This window comes from Pundamilia nyererei, unplaced genomic scaffold (genome assembly GCF_000239375.1).
Source record: "Pundamilia nyererei isolate P.nyererei 1_Seehausen unplaced genomic scaffold, PunNye1.0 scaffold00262, whole genome shotgun sequence".
Lineage (NCBI taxonomy): Eukaryota > Metazoa > Chordata > Actinopteri > Cichliformes > Cichlidae > Pundamilia > Pundamilia nyererei.
The window spans coordinates 564,587-581,590 of record NW_005187663.1 but is presented as its reverse complement, the minus strand read 5'-3'; the positions used below and the strand labels follow the sequence as shown (position 1 = coordinate 581,590).

General features: G+C 38.1%; 1 protein-coding gene across 1 annotated transcript in view; it reads left to right on the top strand.

The window, feature by feature from the left end:
• bach2a (BTB and CNC homology 1, basic leucine zipper transcription factor 2a) overlaps window positions 1-16,998 on the top strand; it is a 26,665-nt gene extending 9,667 nt beyond the window's left edge. Inside the window, exons 2-4 of the mRNA XM_005750117.1 lie at window positions 9,953-11,332; window positions 13,468-13,674; window positions 15,270-16,998. Coding sequence (XP_005750174.1) covers window positions 9,953-11,332; window positions 13,468-13,674; window positions 15,270-15,710 — 2,028 coding nt within the window. The 3' untranslated portion in view covers window positions 15,711-16,998. The remainder of the gene's footprint in view (window positions 1-9,952; window positions 11,333-13,467; window positions 13,675-15,269) is intronic.
• Window positions 16,999-17,004: the final 6 nt, after the last annotated feature.

The window sequence follows — 17,004 nt, the reverse complement described above, 5'->3', positions numbered from 1 at the left end:
CGGAACATTCACACCAAAAGGTGACTTTGTTTATTGAACTCTCGCGTATACTCCGCAGCATAACAGGAGGCATCCTTTCAAAATAAAATCACAAGAGATGACAATGAGGGCATACCTATTAACTAGCTCAACAATACATAAAGAAAACCACGTTTTTTTTACATTACTAATTCCTTTTGTGCATAATTTTATATTGTTGTTGAAAATTAATTAATTAAAGCAACAAAACACAACAAAACTCTTTTTAGTGAGCCGAGCCGAAAGAGCCGGTTCTCTAAAAAGAGCCGGAAATCCCATCACTACCGTACAGAGCAGGGGAAGGCGGGGCTTGTTCCTTCCTAACCAGTAGGGGTGTCAAATATACTCTCTGGAGTTTTATTTTTATATTTATATTATTTATATTTTATTATTGATTTACTTTAGCTCAACTCAGTGATTAACAGAGTAACGATGAATCACAATTAACAATAACAATGTTGTAGTGCATTACTGAGTTGTGTAAACTCACTGGGTTACAATTACAGCACAAAGAAATCACAAAACTCCATGAACTCAACTTATCCTTATTTATAATGGCGTAACTGTAGATATTGTAGTTTTTCTTCATCTTAAGTTTAAACAACTTGCATATAAATCATTATAGTATGATGCTATGATACATATTATTGGGGCACTACTCCAATCTGAAATTTCATTCTGTATTCTGACATTCCTCTTTATACTATGGTATTCCATTTGGTGCTCAGTTGAGCTGTCAAATATATTTTTGTGATGTGTATGAAATACTTATATACGTCATATAGATGTTGGCATTCACATTGCTTTAGGCATTGTTTAAGCAAAGTTTCATCAAGCTTGGTCAACTAGTCTAAAAGGAGATGGGGAATATACAAACATACATACTGTATATACATACAGATCATTAGGGCATAATTTCTGCAAGGATTAGGAAACTGTTAGAAGGTATGGTAATATCACAAATGGTGTATTTAATTTTACTTGCCTATCTTAAAATAATATAGTATTATTATATTATTTTCTATTAAGTAATAATAATAGAAATGCATTGCCTTTCTAATACTATTGCAATAGCATGCATATTCTATATTATTCTTAATGAATCTGCAAGTTTAATGAGTTTGAGCAATACATATAAGATGCCTGCAAAATTACAGGCTCGCATTATTAAAAATACAATATAATTTAGTGTCATCTTATAGCGTTTTTTCAGATAAGCAGCATGAACTTTTATAAAAACATTTATAAAAATGTTTTTATAAAAGTAACAATAGTGAGTTTAGAGTGAGAAAAAAGGACCATTCACAGTCAGCAGTGGGCACCACGGAACGTAGTGCATCTGCAAGGCAAGTATTCCAAACCTAAGTTCAGTAGCATTAGCTAGCTATTATACCACAGTGTTTTTATTCCGAAATGCATATGTGCAGCCCTTATTATTATTCAATCTGTAGTCCGTTCCTCCCTGTTTGAAATGATTGTTTCTCCCTTCCTATTTTATTTTGTTAGTCAACTGTCTGTTGTTGTATGTTGCATTCAGTTTTCTTCCATTTGTATCACTGTGTTAATTAGTTTTAGCTGTACTTTATTTCCCATCTCTACTTACCTTAATTCCCTTGTGTGTATTTAGAACCTATTTTCTTTGGATTTTTTTTTCAGATTGTTTGTGAACCTTCTGTCATATAATCCCTGTAGTCTGAAGAAATTTAGTGTTTGCTGTGTTTTTTTCCCTCTGCAATCCTGTGTTTTACTGTATCATTGACATCTGTATACAACTTTATTAAAGGTTAGTTTTCACTTTAGTCTGCTGGGTTTTGAGTGCTGTATTTGCCTCATCCCATGCTTCCTGACAGATCAGAAATGCATAGCACTGCTCCATACAGATGCATTTAATTATTAAAATTTTAAATTTAAAGGAATTTTACAGTTTTACCCTTTGTTAAGTTCTAAAATATATTTTACCCCAGTGTAATGGAATTATGTAAATAATTATATTTATCTAAATAATAATTATCACAATAATTTGTGAACTTAATCTTAAATATTTATTTAAATAATTGGGAAAATTAATTAAAGAAGAAGAAGTAAGAAGTAAACTTAATGTGACTTCTTCACTGTCACTTATGGTTTTGCAGGATGGGGTCAGAATTAAAAATGGTATTGAGTGTGTAATACGGTGTTGGCCAAGACCACAGCAAAAAGGAGAGGTAGGTGTCTACAAATGTCCAAACATCTTTGACCAACAGAACTTTGCATGCTCACTGAGACTCTAAATTTAGGATAGTCTTGGTTTAAATGCTTTTATTTGTTGTTCTGCTTTGTTTGTATGACTCATTAAAAGTAATTTGGCAGGTAACATTTTTATTTCAGAAGTTTTCTCTTGTGGTTTGTTTGTTAACAGAATTAAATCTTGAGATACAGGAAGTGCGTTGTCATTTTAAAAGTAACTCGCATCATTCGGTAATTTGTCATTTAACCACAGTGTGGTTTTAAGGGCAGCAATGAACGGGTCTTATGCCAGCAGTAGATTCTTTCTTCATTTTAAAATGTTTTGAAGGACAAATATACAAATTTAAATGTACTAAAAAGTAATGTTGTATTACAGCAGTATTATAGTACATAGGGGTGGTTGTAGCTCAGGAAGTAGATTATCTACTAATCAGAAGGTTTGTTGCATTCAAGTTTAATTTGACAAGATACTGAATCCCAAGTGGCTCTCTGATGCATCTATCATCCATCCATCCATTTGCTTCCGCTTATCCTTTTCCGGGTCGCAGGGGGATGCTGGAGTCTATCCCAGCTGTCATAGGGCAGGAGGCGGGGTACACCCTGGACAGGTCGCCAGTCTGTCGCAGGGCCAACACACAGGGACAAACAACCATTCGCACTCACATTCACTCCTATGGGCAATTTAGACTTTTCAATTAACCCATCCCCACAAAGTGCATGTCTTTATCTGTGAGGCAACAGTGCTAACCACTGTGCCATTGTGCTGCCTGCATACATACTGTACAAGTGCTTGTAAGAATGGGTGAATGAGCTGTATTGTATGTAGTGATTTGAGTGCTCAAGTATAGTAAAAAAAAAAGTGCTATTCAAGAACCAGTGCATTTACCTTTACATGGCATCTGCTTTTGAGAACTTAGTTATCTCCCTCTCTATCTTTTTCTCATTCCAAAATTATTTGGAAAAGTATTGAAAGAAATAACTTAATAACTGGTTAATAATGTTTTATTAACTGGTCGGTTAAAATATTGTCAAAAGACTCATTATAAAGCAATAAAGATCTGAGTGAGTTAAAAACAAATAAAAGTGACAGCTTACAGATGTGGCTTAACAGGACTAAACATAAACCTACAGGTAGATAAGTAAAATCTGTTTGCTTACTTTAAAGTACACAGCTTCCTTCTTTCTCTCTTTTCTTTTTCTTTCTGTCTTATTTTAAAAAATAAAGTCAAATATGTCAAAATAGCTACCCAGCAATCTGAAAAAACATTTTCTTATGTTCCTGGGTGAAAGGTCCATGTACTTTAGTTATAAGAAGTTACAGGCACTGAAACACCAGCCAGGCGATTAAGGGGCAGCATTGTTTCAGTTCAAATGCAGAAAGCCATACATAGCAAAGCTGTTGAAACTACAGTCTTGTCATCTCGATTCACTCCAATGGACCATTTTTCACAGCAATGGTGGATCATGGAGCCTCGCAAATAGTTCCTGGAAGTTAGTAACAGCTGTGCCAGCACTGAAGTTTCAGATGCACTTTTAGAAGGTAAGAAGTTTGAGCTCGGGTTTTTTAAATGTTATGAAATCAGAAAGAAAAGCTTTCAGTTGTGATTTTTTGCTGTGTTGACCAAGTGAAATATTAGCTAAATATAGCATTGAGGAATTAAGCTGTCTGGTCTGTTTAAAGTCATTTATCCTCTGCTATGTACAAACTGGTATGATAACTGCACAACAATCAGGGAAACTGATAGCTATTTTTCTGATATATGGCTTTAAATAAAAAAAACAGTATTTTTGAGAAGTTTTGTATACAGTTGACTGTTAGCATCTGTGTGACGTTACAGCTCAGCTGATGACAGAAACAGAGGGAAGGCGGAGGACTCAGAATGAGACTAAAAAGACATGGTAAGTTTAAAATATGACACCAGCTCTGAAAAGAAGAATCATCTAATAAAGCAGTTTTATACAGCTGTATTACGTATGTTACCACACACTCTTTTTTTAGTGTATATTGAGCACACAAATTCATAGTAACTGATGACACACTGTTTACCATCAACAACTAATTCATTAACATCATTAAAATTGGTTTTTAGAAATCACACCTTATCTCCTGATGCATTTACCCGTCCAGGTCTACACTGGTATGTCTAACATTTTCTTTCTCTCTCTTAACTCTGCCAGCTCAGGCATCTCAGGATAATTCAGCCTGAAAACTTTGCACTAAGACAGCACCCTGACCATAAGACTCATATCCCTGAGTGTTTCAAGCTTATGAAGCGAACACTATATTTGCCAGTATTTTGGGCTTTGTTTGTAAGAAAAAATATTTATTACTTGAATATGATTTGCTGTATTTGTTGTTGTTTTAATCGATGATTATATTAATCTTGTTTTAAAATAAAGAATGATTTTTCTAGTCTTGGTTTCAGGTCACTCTTTTTTTTAATGTACTGTTATCTCTGAGAGAGTACAGCTTCCCCATGCACCACAGCACACAGCAGTACATATACAAGAATAACAGTGGGAAAAGAACATGCGCAGGTGAACATTCAGTTTTTCTCATAGTTATTTGAGATTTTTATAATGAATTGATTTTTGTAAACAACTGCAAGTTAATAGACAACATAAACATAGATGTGTTTGTGAAAAAACAATTATAAGACTAAAATGGCTTTTAATAGCAAGCATGTGGGGATACACTTGATACACAGCAATTTGGGTTTTAACACATCCTGAATCCTGTAAAATGTAAAATTTAACAGTAGATGGACAGAGAAATTCCTGCTTCTGTTACAAACAGTGGACGCTATTATGGTCCACCGTGTCCATTTCCCACTTTGCCTTTCTAAAACATAAAATATACACATATGTAGAAGTTGCAGTAATCTGCAGTAACAACAGATGGAGGTGGCCAACAGGAAAATAATCACAGACATTATCAACACATTTACATGCACACACATATTAGCTGCCTAGATTAATCGATTCTGACGATTAAGGACCCTCAAATGTACTTGCTATGTTTTTTGCTCACTACTGACTTCGGGGCTTTAAATACATTATCTCCCTCTGCTGGTAATGCAATTTCTGCATGCAGGAATGGATTACCATTTCATGTTTTGGAGAAACAAAGCATGAAAAGGAGACGGTGGAGCTGCGCGTCTATGCCGGTTGATGTTCAAGAGTATACCAGATAAAAAACATGGAGAAAACATAACCTTTCTTGCTCAAGAGGGGTAGGGAGAATGAATGGAACAGTAGGGTTGGCAGAAATTGAGCTATTTTTTGGCACATAAGGCAAGAGTATTAATGGAAGTAGTCTCCTAGTTACTGCCACTCCTATGCTCATTAGGGAACCACTGGCTAGCACTGTAATGCCCCAGATCTGTCATAATGATGAATACAGTTATGTGATTGCAATCTGCCTTACATGCCTCCATGTTGCACTGAGGCATGTAATACAACATGAATGTTGTACTGTACTGAAATGCTTTGGTAAGGAAATACAGCATGTATACAGCAAAACCAATCAGTATTTGCAGTTGTCTCTTTGTTGTTGTGGCAACCAACACCCATGAGCATGCCTGAACTTTGTCATTGTATTGGTTTTTTTGTTTTGTTTGTTGTTTAATTAAAATATAGGCACATAGTGTGGAGTTGATTTATATATATGTGTGTGTGCGTGAATGCGTGTATATAATTCCCCCCTTGCCCTGTAGTCGGTCGGTCTTTAACCTTCAAGCTCAGGTACTCTCCCTCATGGATCTTTGTTGTTTAATCCTGGATAGTGGTTGTGACATTCACTAGTTTTAAGCCTCCTTCCTTCTGCTTAGCGTATAGTCTCAGGGTGCTGGACTTGGGGTGAAACCCTCCATGCATGGTGAGGAGCTTCTGTGTCTTGATGTCAGTGGCTTCTGTTTCCTCCTTTGGACACTTTATTATCCCAGCTCATTGCTGTAGATTCTAGTGGTATGCATCAGTAAATTGATATCTTGGTCACTCCTGGCATACAGCTTGGTGTCATCAATGTAGAGGAGGTGGCTAATGATTGCACTATTCCATAGACAATATCCATAGCCAGTCTTGTTAATGATCTCAATGAGGGGGTTGAGGGGGCTTGACTTGCTTTCAGTGTAGATAAGCATTGGCAACACTTTTTAAGCAACTTTTCCTCCAGACGTTTCCTCCATTGAGTCACTAAGGGATAAGGTTAAATAGTCCTAAAAGTTACCTCCTGTCTCCTAACCACGTTTCCTCAACCTCAGTGGACACAGCACAAGGTCACCAACACTCAGACAAACCTCCACATCAGCACTGAAGTAACAAAATTTGAAACAAACTGTTCCCTCCACAAAGAAATCATAAGTTTAAGCTGTTGCACCATCTCCTACTCTCGAATCTTGGAACGGTTATGTCATTGACAAGCCATTAACATTTCACACCCCATGTCATACCCTAGTAAACTGCCAAGTGCACAAAAAGCTGAAACAAAAAAGGCCCTCCACTTTGTGATGGAAGTTTTGTGGTTTATGCTCACATTTAGATTCAGGTGCTCAGAATTTTACTGTAGAATGTTGTATAGCCTTTTATTTCTCAGGTGAAGGACATTCATTTGTCACTATGCCTTGGCCACAGCTGATCGCATTGCAGACTTTATTAACAGAGAATTTCATGACAACTTCTATTTGTAAGAGTGACAACAACTGGTATAAATGGGCATGAGAAAAAGAGAAGTGCGATGTTCTGAGAACCTGAAAACATTTACACAAGACACAACAGTGTGACAGTGTAGAGTGCCGTGGATGTCTGCAGTACTGACATTGTCCATAAGAATAATTCTTCTTTTTACTATTCATGTACAAGTATTGAGTATATTGATCACGATACTAATCTGCCAAGGTCATGTCAAAATCCCTTAAAGCATTAAAACAGACGCTGTCATTATTTAAAATGCATTTCTCGTTCAAAATATTAATCAGACTTCTACTTTCATTATATTGTTAACTAAGAATAAAGATGATTTATTATTAGCAAGAGCATGTATAGATAAACTCTGTTTTAGCACTCTGTATTTTAACCTAAAAGGCTGGATGTTAAGACCTTTTACCTTCTCTGAAGATGTGATGACAGGTAATACACTTTCCCACCTATCTCAACAATAGAGAGATGTAGACGATGCTAGCTCACAATAGACTTATGTTATATGCATACCATTATACATACATGTTACTGAACAAGCACATACACACACCCACATAGAGTAAACGTATACATTTTGTAACTGTGTCAAAAACCCTGTCCATCACATTCACACTTAACAACTCCACTCTAAAGTAAACCTAATGCAAAAGAGTTGAAGGATGAATAACAGTAAGAAGTGAAGGGATCCAGACAATCCATCCATTCGCTACCGCTTATCCTTTTCAGGGTCGCGGGGAACGCTGGAGCCTATCCCAGCTGTCTGTAGGGCGAGAGGCGGGGTACACCCTGGACAGGTCGCCAGTCTGTCGCAGGGCCAACACACAGGGACAGACAACCATTCACACTCACATTCATTCACACCTAGTGACAATTTGGATTATCCAATTAACCTATCCCCACAAAGTGCATGTCTTTGGGAAGAAGCCGGAGTACCTGGAGGGAACCCACGCAAACACGGGGAGAACATGCAAACTCCACACAGAAAGACCCCGGCCTGATGGTGGAATTGAACTCAGGACCTTCTTGCTGTGCGGCAACAGTGCTAACCACCGTGCCACCGTGCTGCCTGGGATCCAGACAAGAATGAGTAAATCAGAAATGTGAAAAAATAACCATGACAGTGGTTGATTGGTCACTTATGGGGCACAATTATCAGCTCACAATATCTAACCCCCAACTGTTATGTGCCATCTCCTTTTTCTTCTTTTACTATGAGGAAGAGTGTTGTAATTGATCTCTTCCAGTTTCATAAGCACTCTGTGACTAAATTAATAGATTTATTATGTATTATAAGTTTAAAGCTACTAAATATTATATCAGCCCATGTGTACATATAATACACTGTTCTTGGTCTCTCACAGCTACAAGCATTATACCTCATTGTTTTTCAGCCACACGACTTGGACACGTTGAAGTAACTGAGCTGACCATGAACTCCTATAGTGTTCTAGTCAAATGTGATGTTAAAAGTTGTCTGAAATTAGTGGATATAATAGGATGATGATCTGCACTCCGTCGTTACAGTTGTTACATCATTTTGGAAAATTTATTTTTTCTTTGGAAAAATGTTTCATTTACATAGTGCTGTTAGTGTCCCCCTGTACTCTGTGATTCTTATGCCAGTGTTTGTCCTATAGCAAAGAGTTTGTAAGTGCCCTTCAATTATAGCACTTGGTATTTTCAGCAAAGCTTATGCAGTAGTTGGAGATGTGTAATATAGTACACTTGTGTACTGTGGTGTGTGATTACTTTTCTACATATCTCTAAAAACACAGATTTACTCAAAAAACAGGCCACATTGCAACTGAAATAAGTACTATGCAGTGCATCCGGAAAGTAATAACAGTGCTCCAGTTGTTTTATAGGCCTTACCTGACGTTATACCGTAGTGACACACATTAGATGACCCCACACAGTCATGCAAGTGCTTTCCTGAGGCCTCTGGCTATCATTACTGCTCCTGTATGGTCACCAGGAACTAGCTTGTCTGCAAACATGAATACCTTTGGGAATGTGGTGTACTTTGGAATAAGGCTGTAATATGACAAAACGTGGTACAAGTGAAGTGCTGGGAATTTTTTCACTGTATATTAAAATATTGATAAAAAAAATGTAATTCAGTTTTATTTATATAGAACCAAATCACAGTTGCTTCAAGGCGCTGCAATGATACAGAGAAGACAGAAAAACCCCAACAATCAGATAACTCCCTGTGAGCAAGTGCTTGGGGACAGTGGGAAGAAAAAAACTCCCTTTTAACAGGAAGAAAACTTTGGCAGAACAAGGCTCAGAGAGTGGCGGCCATCTGCCATAACCGATTTGGGGTGAAGTGAGGAAGACAGAACAAGCATGCTGTGGAAGAGAGACAGATATTAATAATAAGTAACGATTAAATGCAAAGTGGTGTATAAACACATATTTTTTAGGGCCAAGTACAATAACCTCTATTTTACCTGAATTTAGAAGCAGAAGATAACAGAGCTGACTTAAAAGAGTTGAGCATTGTGTGTTAACTGTCTATATCTATAGGAAAATCAAAAAATATTAAGATGGTAAACGGGGCATGGACACACCTATAAAAACAATAAATGCAAGAGTTTCCAGTAGATTCAAGTCAAACACACTTAAATGTGCTTCCAAAGACAAAAGCTAACTGTGGCCACAGTAATTGAAAAGAAATGGTGCTTCACTTCTGATTTGGTTATAATTGATGTTAAATTTTAGGATTTCACTTGACAAGCAGTGTTTGGCTTGCTTGTCCTGATGTAAGGTCACTGCTTGTATATGGCAAGTAACTGAGGGAGGGAGTGACAGTGATTAGTGTAGTGATACTGAAGATTTGACTTCAGTCCATATTTAGGGGAGGTGTTGAGGTTTGCTAGCTCAGTTTTTGCTGTGAGCTGTGATCTGGTCTTCCAAAAGAAATTTGCATCGATATAATATGATCTAATTTTTAAATACAGTAGATGTTTTTCATTCTTTAATTTGACTCCTCAATTCTGTTCCACAGGTGACAGCCAAAGGTTTCGCTCCACTGCTTCAGTTTGCCTACACCGCCAAGCTGGTTTTAAGTCAGGAAAACATCCATGAAGTAATTGTGTGCGCGGACGTCCTAGGTATCCATAATTTGGAGGACTCTTGCTTCCGGTTCCTTCAAGCCCAGCTTAAGAATGACAGCCAACCTAACCATAATGGCACGGTGGAATACGATGATCATATCACAACAGAGAATCCAATCTTTTCTGAGGAAATATCCTGTTATGATTCTGCAGACATAAGGCAGCAGGACAGTCATGTTCTTGCTGACCTGCCGCAGTGTCCAAAATATAAGAAATATCAGGATGCAGTTTGTGACAACAAGCACAATGTAGAGAACCATCATATTAGTAATGACATCATTTTGGTTAACCATACCTCAATTAGCCCTCTGAGCTCACACTTCACCGACAGTAGCGCTGTTCCGCAAACACGTCTTACTCCCTCCAGGATCAAAGAAGAACCCTGTTTATTTGAGGAAGAAGGAGATGAAAGGAATGACAGCAACTCAGACTTGTGTACTGAGGAGGTATTGGAGATGGAGTTAGAGGTAGAAGGGGTTCCAGTAGAAGATGTGCAATCTTCCAGCCAAGTATCATACTCTTCCTGTTTGCATTCATACCTCCAGAGAGGTGGTCTCAGCAGCATGCCAAGCACCACCATTCAGCAGCTACTAAGCAACCAACTGTCTCTCAACCATTACAAAGAACTGGTCATACAGAGACCACAAACCAAGAGGGAATCTCTGGATGAAGTTGACCTCAACACTGGCATTGCCAATGTGATACCAGCAGCACTTACTGGTATAAGTAGAAACCTTGAAAATTCGGTGTCTAAGCATGAAGGGAAGCTGGACAGACGCAGTGTCATTTTCTCTTCTGTGCCTATCAAGCAACATATGCTGTCCCATACATATGTTGATGAGGCCATCTCAACCTTGATGCAGGAGGAATCCCTTCCCTCTAGTCAGTCATTCCTTATTACCAGCTGCCCCGTTTCAACGAAAACATCAGTGGACTCTCCTACTACTTCTACATCATGCAACCAGATTTCCAGCCCCCGTGCCTCATACTCTTACCCAGAGGATGCAACCATTGGTAGCTCATCTTCTACTTCGTCCCAGTTTGACTTTTCCTCATCGTCACAGTCAGGCTCAATTTCTGGACTTCCTCACTGCCTGGCTGGGATGGTGGAGCACAGGAATCCCCACAATGAAGTAGTCCTCACTCAAGACTACACAAAGATTAAATCTGAAAAGACATTCAGTGCTAGTGGTGGGAACTCCAGTGATGAATCAGGCTCTTTCTCAGAGGGAGACAGTGAAAGTAGCACCTCTCGAATCTCTGGACCTGAGGTTAGTATGGCTCTTTATTATACTCCATTGGCTAAAATGTCAGTGTGTTGGCATTGAGGTCGTCTGGGAACTGTCTTTCTGGCATGAGAACTGCATAAAAGCAGAACTGTATATATTTGGTTTGCAGCAGAAAAGAAGAGGAATGAAAGTCAGTAGAAGCGAGACAGAATACATGTTGACAGGGAGGCAGGTGTAAAACTGACGATGTCAAGAGCAGAAGTAGAGATAGTGAAGTTTGATGAATTTAAATACCAAACTGCACAAAAAGGCAAAGAAGAGAGTGCAGGCAGGATGTCCATGGATGTGCTGCCCACATCTCCCATCTGCTGACCCAAGCTCCAGTTATGCAGGTTATGAATATATACAGTACTGAGCAAATGTTGGAGGCCAGTCCGTGACTGATGGGCCGACTGTGTGTTTTTCTAGCCAGTTATGCTTTTACTACATTGTTAGTGTGTTTGGGATGGTTTCATACTGACAAATGAAGCTTTTGCTAAACAGACTCTTTCCAGATGATATTGCCGTGTGGATCAAAACCTGACCACTGTATAAGACCCATCGGCACTGATGTTCAGTCCAGTTCTTGTATAGTGTGGCATACCTAGGTCGTTGCTCCCTATAGCCTTTACTGAGGAATGGCTTCTCTCCAGCCACCCTTCCACTGAGACCATTTACGAACAGTTTGTGAATCAGCTGAAGGGCCACATGCATCTCTGACGTCCTGTGTTAGGTCTTTTTCAAAGAAAGTGACTTTCAGATAGTATTCATTTGCCGTTTTTGAGCCTGTCACTTCTTCTTTTCTCCTCAGTTCAAACCGTGTCCAGTTTGTCCAGGTTAAACATAGCACCCCATGCCGATATAAAATATAATAGCTCGAATCACCTTGTTGGATCAAAAATTAAATTTTATAGCTGTCAAAATGGGATATCTTTCATATTTTTCCTAAGTTCAACAAAAGAAATGGGTGCAAATGGTATATTTTTGTGACAGGTTGTGAGCAAATAAGTGCCTCTTCCCATTGTCAGCGCAATAAATGATACCATACTTGAATGTTGTGCTGAGCATTGCTTGTTTGAAGAGAACAGTTTGTGCTGTTGTAGTGGACTGTTCTGATGCAATGTAAAGCTAAGAGAAAAAAGAAGTGGTCAACATACACATGCTGTCAATGCCTTAGTATTTTAAATCAGATGCATTGAAATTTGTTTATGAGTCTTTTATTTATTCAGTCAATAGATAAAAAAAATGTCAGTGTGTTTCCATGGAAAGAAGAAGAATACACAGAACTATAACCGTTTTGATAAGGCAGAGTTGCATAGAAAGGTAAGCCGATAGTCTCTGTTCTTTGTGCCTGAGCTGGTGCACAAACAGCAATACTAATACTGACATCTAGTGGATTTTATATCACAGTGCACTCCATCTGACAACATGCAACTGCAGCAATTGATACTTCTTCCATTTCTGAACACATACTAATAACAGTTATGTCTATAATAAGTCTTTCTATGTTGAAGTCTTATATTCACAGTGTAAAAATATTCAAATTTATAGTTAAGTACTTTACTGGGGGCACCACTTAATATAATGATTTATGACCAAGACCCTGAGACAGCTGAACATCTCCACTTGGGACAGCCACTCAGGTGAGAGCCATGACTCCAGAGTTAGAAATGCCATTTCTCATCTCAGTTACATCTTCTCAACAGTGCAGGCTCGTGGTTGTCACTTGGTGACACCAACAAAACCAGATCATCTGCAAAAAGCAGAGAAAAGATCAGAGTGTGTGATCCCACTGAAGTCGTAGATATAGAAAAATTGCAGATATGTATGTTAAATAATTTTCTTGTATAAATACGTGAAGAGTCTGATTTTTTTTTTTTTGATTGAGTTCACTTCATCTAATTTTAGGACAGGTTAAAATCTAATGTTTTAGGTCATATTTATGCAAAATAAAAATAAAAAAGGAAACATTTGAGGGTTCGCAGACTTCCAAACAGCATTTTATATAAACTTTATTTGTAAATGTAAATAGAAAATATCTTAAGCATAAAATATAGTTTTCTTAATTTCCATGGCAACAGTCCTGATTCATTTGGTTTAAAGTTAAATAGACTGCAATAAAGACCTGGTTTTTGTAGGTGAAGCTGCCTTTTCCTGTGGACCAGATCACCAACTTGCCACGCAATGACTTCCAGATTCTCATCAAGATGCATAAACTGAACTCAGAACAGCTGGAATTCATCCATGACATCCGCAGGCGCAGCAAAAATCGCATTGCTGCCCAGCGCTGTCGCAAGAGGAAGCTAGACTGCATCCAGAACCTGGAGAGCGAGATTCACAAACTGGTATGGTCAACTAATACACATACACACAGGTTTGTGGGTATAAAATGGAAATGTGACACTTCTTAAGCCATATTTTAATATAACATGTTCTCCAGTATCCACATTGAAAAGCTAATGCTCTACAGGTCTGTCCAGTGAGCGTGTTAACAATGTATCTAAGCCATTCACAGATTTAAAAGCAATTAAAAGTATGAACTTTTTACAGGGAATTTGTAAATATGGTGAAAGAAAACAATATGGGTGTGGGTGTAGCTCAGGAGGTACCACAGGTCATCTACTAATTGAAAGGTTGGTTGTTCAATCCCTGGCTGCTCCAGTCTGAATGCCAAATATGGGCAAGATACTAACTAAGTTGCTCTTGAGGTCTATCGGAGTATGTTATATGTTATATAGAGTAATAAATTATTTATTTTTGTATTTTTTATATTTTTTTGCCTCTTTTCTTTTTGTTTTAGGAATTCCGGTGCAATGTATTTTTCTTTTTACATGCATTTTGTAAACCCTTAGTGATCCATAAGCTTGAACTATAATTTAAATCCACAAATGCTGGTACTAACCTCACATTTATTATATTTGGCTTTTTGGAATAACAGACCTAACACAGATGCTGTAGTGACAGAATCTGTGTGAGTGCCTCCACTCACCCTCTCCATTTGTACTTTCCTGTGTGGACTAGCGATTCATGGAGGGTGTGCTCCACTTATGGGGTGATCATGCTACTCAGCTTCACTGGAAAAGTCTACTCCAAAATACTGAAAAGGAGATTATCATCATTATTAATATCTCACTACACTATGTGGTGTTGACCCTGGTCATGGAACTTTGAACTAGCTCTTGTTTCAGGGTGCATGCGAGTTTGCCCAACAAGTCCACCTCTGGTTTGTGGATTCTGTGGGAATTCTGTGGAACTCTGTGGGAGTATGTGATATCCAGCTTGCTGTTACACACCATACACCTTCAGTGACTTCCTGCTTTGCTGGCAAGTAGGCAGACTTGTTTGCAATGGAAGTTGGACTTTTCCAGGGCTCCCCTTTGTCACCAATTCTTCTCAGAATTTTAATGCAAAGCCAAGGGGTGGAAGGCTTCCACCTTAGTGGAATCTTAATTTGAAAAAAAAAAGAAAATTAAATGGCGTCACTACTAAAGACTGCCATAAGGGAAACCCTCCTTGATTTTTCTCATGTTAAGCAATAGTGGATCATTGTCAGTCCACTTTTGCAGGGGTTTTTCCTGCTGTACGTAAATATCTGTTGGAATATATTGACAGTTGTTACATTGATTCCCAGCTCCAGTGCTATTACGCCTATTAAGAAACTCACTAATATCAATCTTGTAAGCACTTGTCTGTAATGTAACAATATATGATATATAAATTTTACTAGGTCTAAACTTGACGTTGCAACTTTTATTGAAAAGCAAAGAGGCTGCTCGTGTAGACATGAGATTGAGTTAAAAGATTCTTCACAGGCTTATAACTGTAATGATCGGTGTGGGGCCAGATAGGAAGTGGGCTGCAGTTAACCTGATGAAGTGATCAGCAATGAGGGAACAGCAATGTCATGATAACCTGATGATGCTTTGTCTTATGAACCCAGGTACGTGAGAAGGAGAAGCTGCTTAGCGAGCGAAACAGGCTGAAGGTTTGTATGTCCGAGCTGTTGCAGAACCTCTCTTTCCTCTCCCAGCAAGTGTGTAGGGAGGTGCAGGGCAGCCAGCCATCACCCGACTTTGCCAGCATTGATCTCACATCCAACCCCTCATCACCTTCAACTGAGGACGGGTCTGTCCAACCCACGTCACCTGTGACCCAACAAAGTGAGGTTGCTTGTACATCTAATTTGAATGCCAATCAGGAGGGGTTAGAGGATAGGCAGCCCGCAGAGGAGATGTTGCCTTTAAGGCAGGAGGATCCTGAGCTTTCACTAGTGCTTGAATCTACTGACGAAGTATGTAGCCCCACTGTAACAGTGGATTTCTGTCAGGAGATGACTGTGAAATGCACAACAGAAGAACACAACAGACAAGACTGTGCTTAGAGTTTGGGGCTAAATGACACGATCTGTGCATACTTTGATATTTAAAGCATTTGTTTCTTTTCTGTTTTTTTAAATGAATGATACCAGTATTGTCTTTCAATATTGTTCAGCAGGTATTTTTTGGACTGGTATAAAATAAAAGCACTGGCAGCTTTCTCTCTTTCTGTGTTCCATTGGATTCTCTTCTTCTCTCATGCATTATGGGAGGCTAAACTCAGGAATTCTACAGGATGTACAGTAATATGCTTGTTAACATAAACCTGAACTTTACTTTGCAGTCCTGTCTAATCTTGACAGTTACTTATGTGCAAAATGATTTGTGGTAAATGTTTGGATATATTGTAAGTCAGTTTTCATTTTGAACCACTAAAATGTGGAAAAGTTTAGTTTAGTATTATTATTTCTATTAATGTTATTTATATAAAGTAGCTTTAAGCTGTTTTGAATATGCACCCATTTTACTTCAGTGTGTTGATGCTCCTCTAGTTATTTTACCATGAATTGGAATTTGTTAAAAAAATATTCTAATATCTATATTTTAAGGAATCCCACCTTTACTTATGGCTGGGGCATGACCAAGATGACATAAATGCACACTAAAACCACTAAAGCCATTTTTAGAGATCTTTTTGGTGTTTGGGTTAAACAATGGAGCTATAATTGGACAAGTCTGAATGTTTTTAATTTTAGTGAGAGATCAGCTAGGCCATGCTGACTTTCCTGGATATTTTTGCATGGGTATCCACACTCTCTTGCAGACCATGGCACCTTAGACAGATAATGAAATTAATGATACAAATATTCTATCTAAATGTTGTAATCAACAATTGGCTAATTGGCCTGAAAAAGAAAAACGCGTATCTTTTAAACTATTGAAGTGAATCTGATTATATAAAACGGTTTAGGCTTGACTCTATAAATTGATGCAGTAACTGTTAAGTGATGCAGGACTTTAAAGTAAAATGTTACCAAAGTTCTGTATTTATAAAATTTCACATTGGGAGAAAAACAAATAAATGAGCTGTCATACGCATTTAGCGTTTCTTATGTCAGACTTGATCTTCACTTTTTTGTGTATTTTTTTAAATCTTCTTCTTCTGTGTTTTTTTTTCAATGATTCTACTAAAGAGGCAGAGATACATTACAGAGTCAAAGCACTGTCCAGTACATCTGAGGGGGAAGATGTGGCATTGGTTACATGCTTTGTGACTTTAGCACTAAAATTAAGTATGAAGCCAACTAAGTGGTTTCCAATAGATGGTTTCCATAGGGGTTACTTTATATTTCTCCTGAA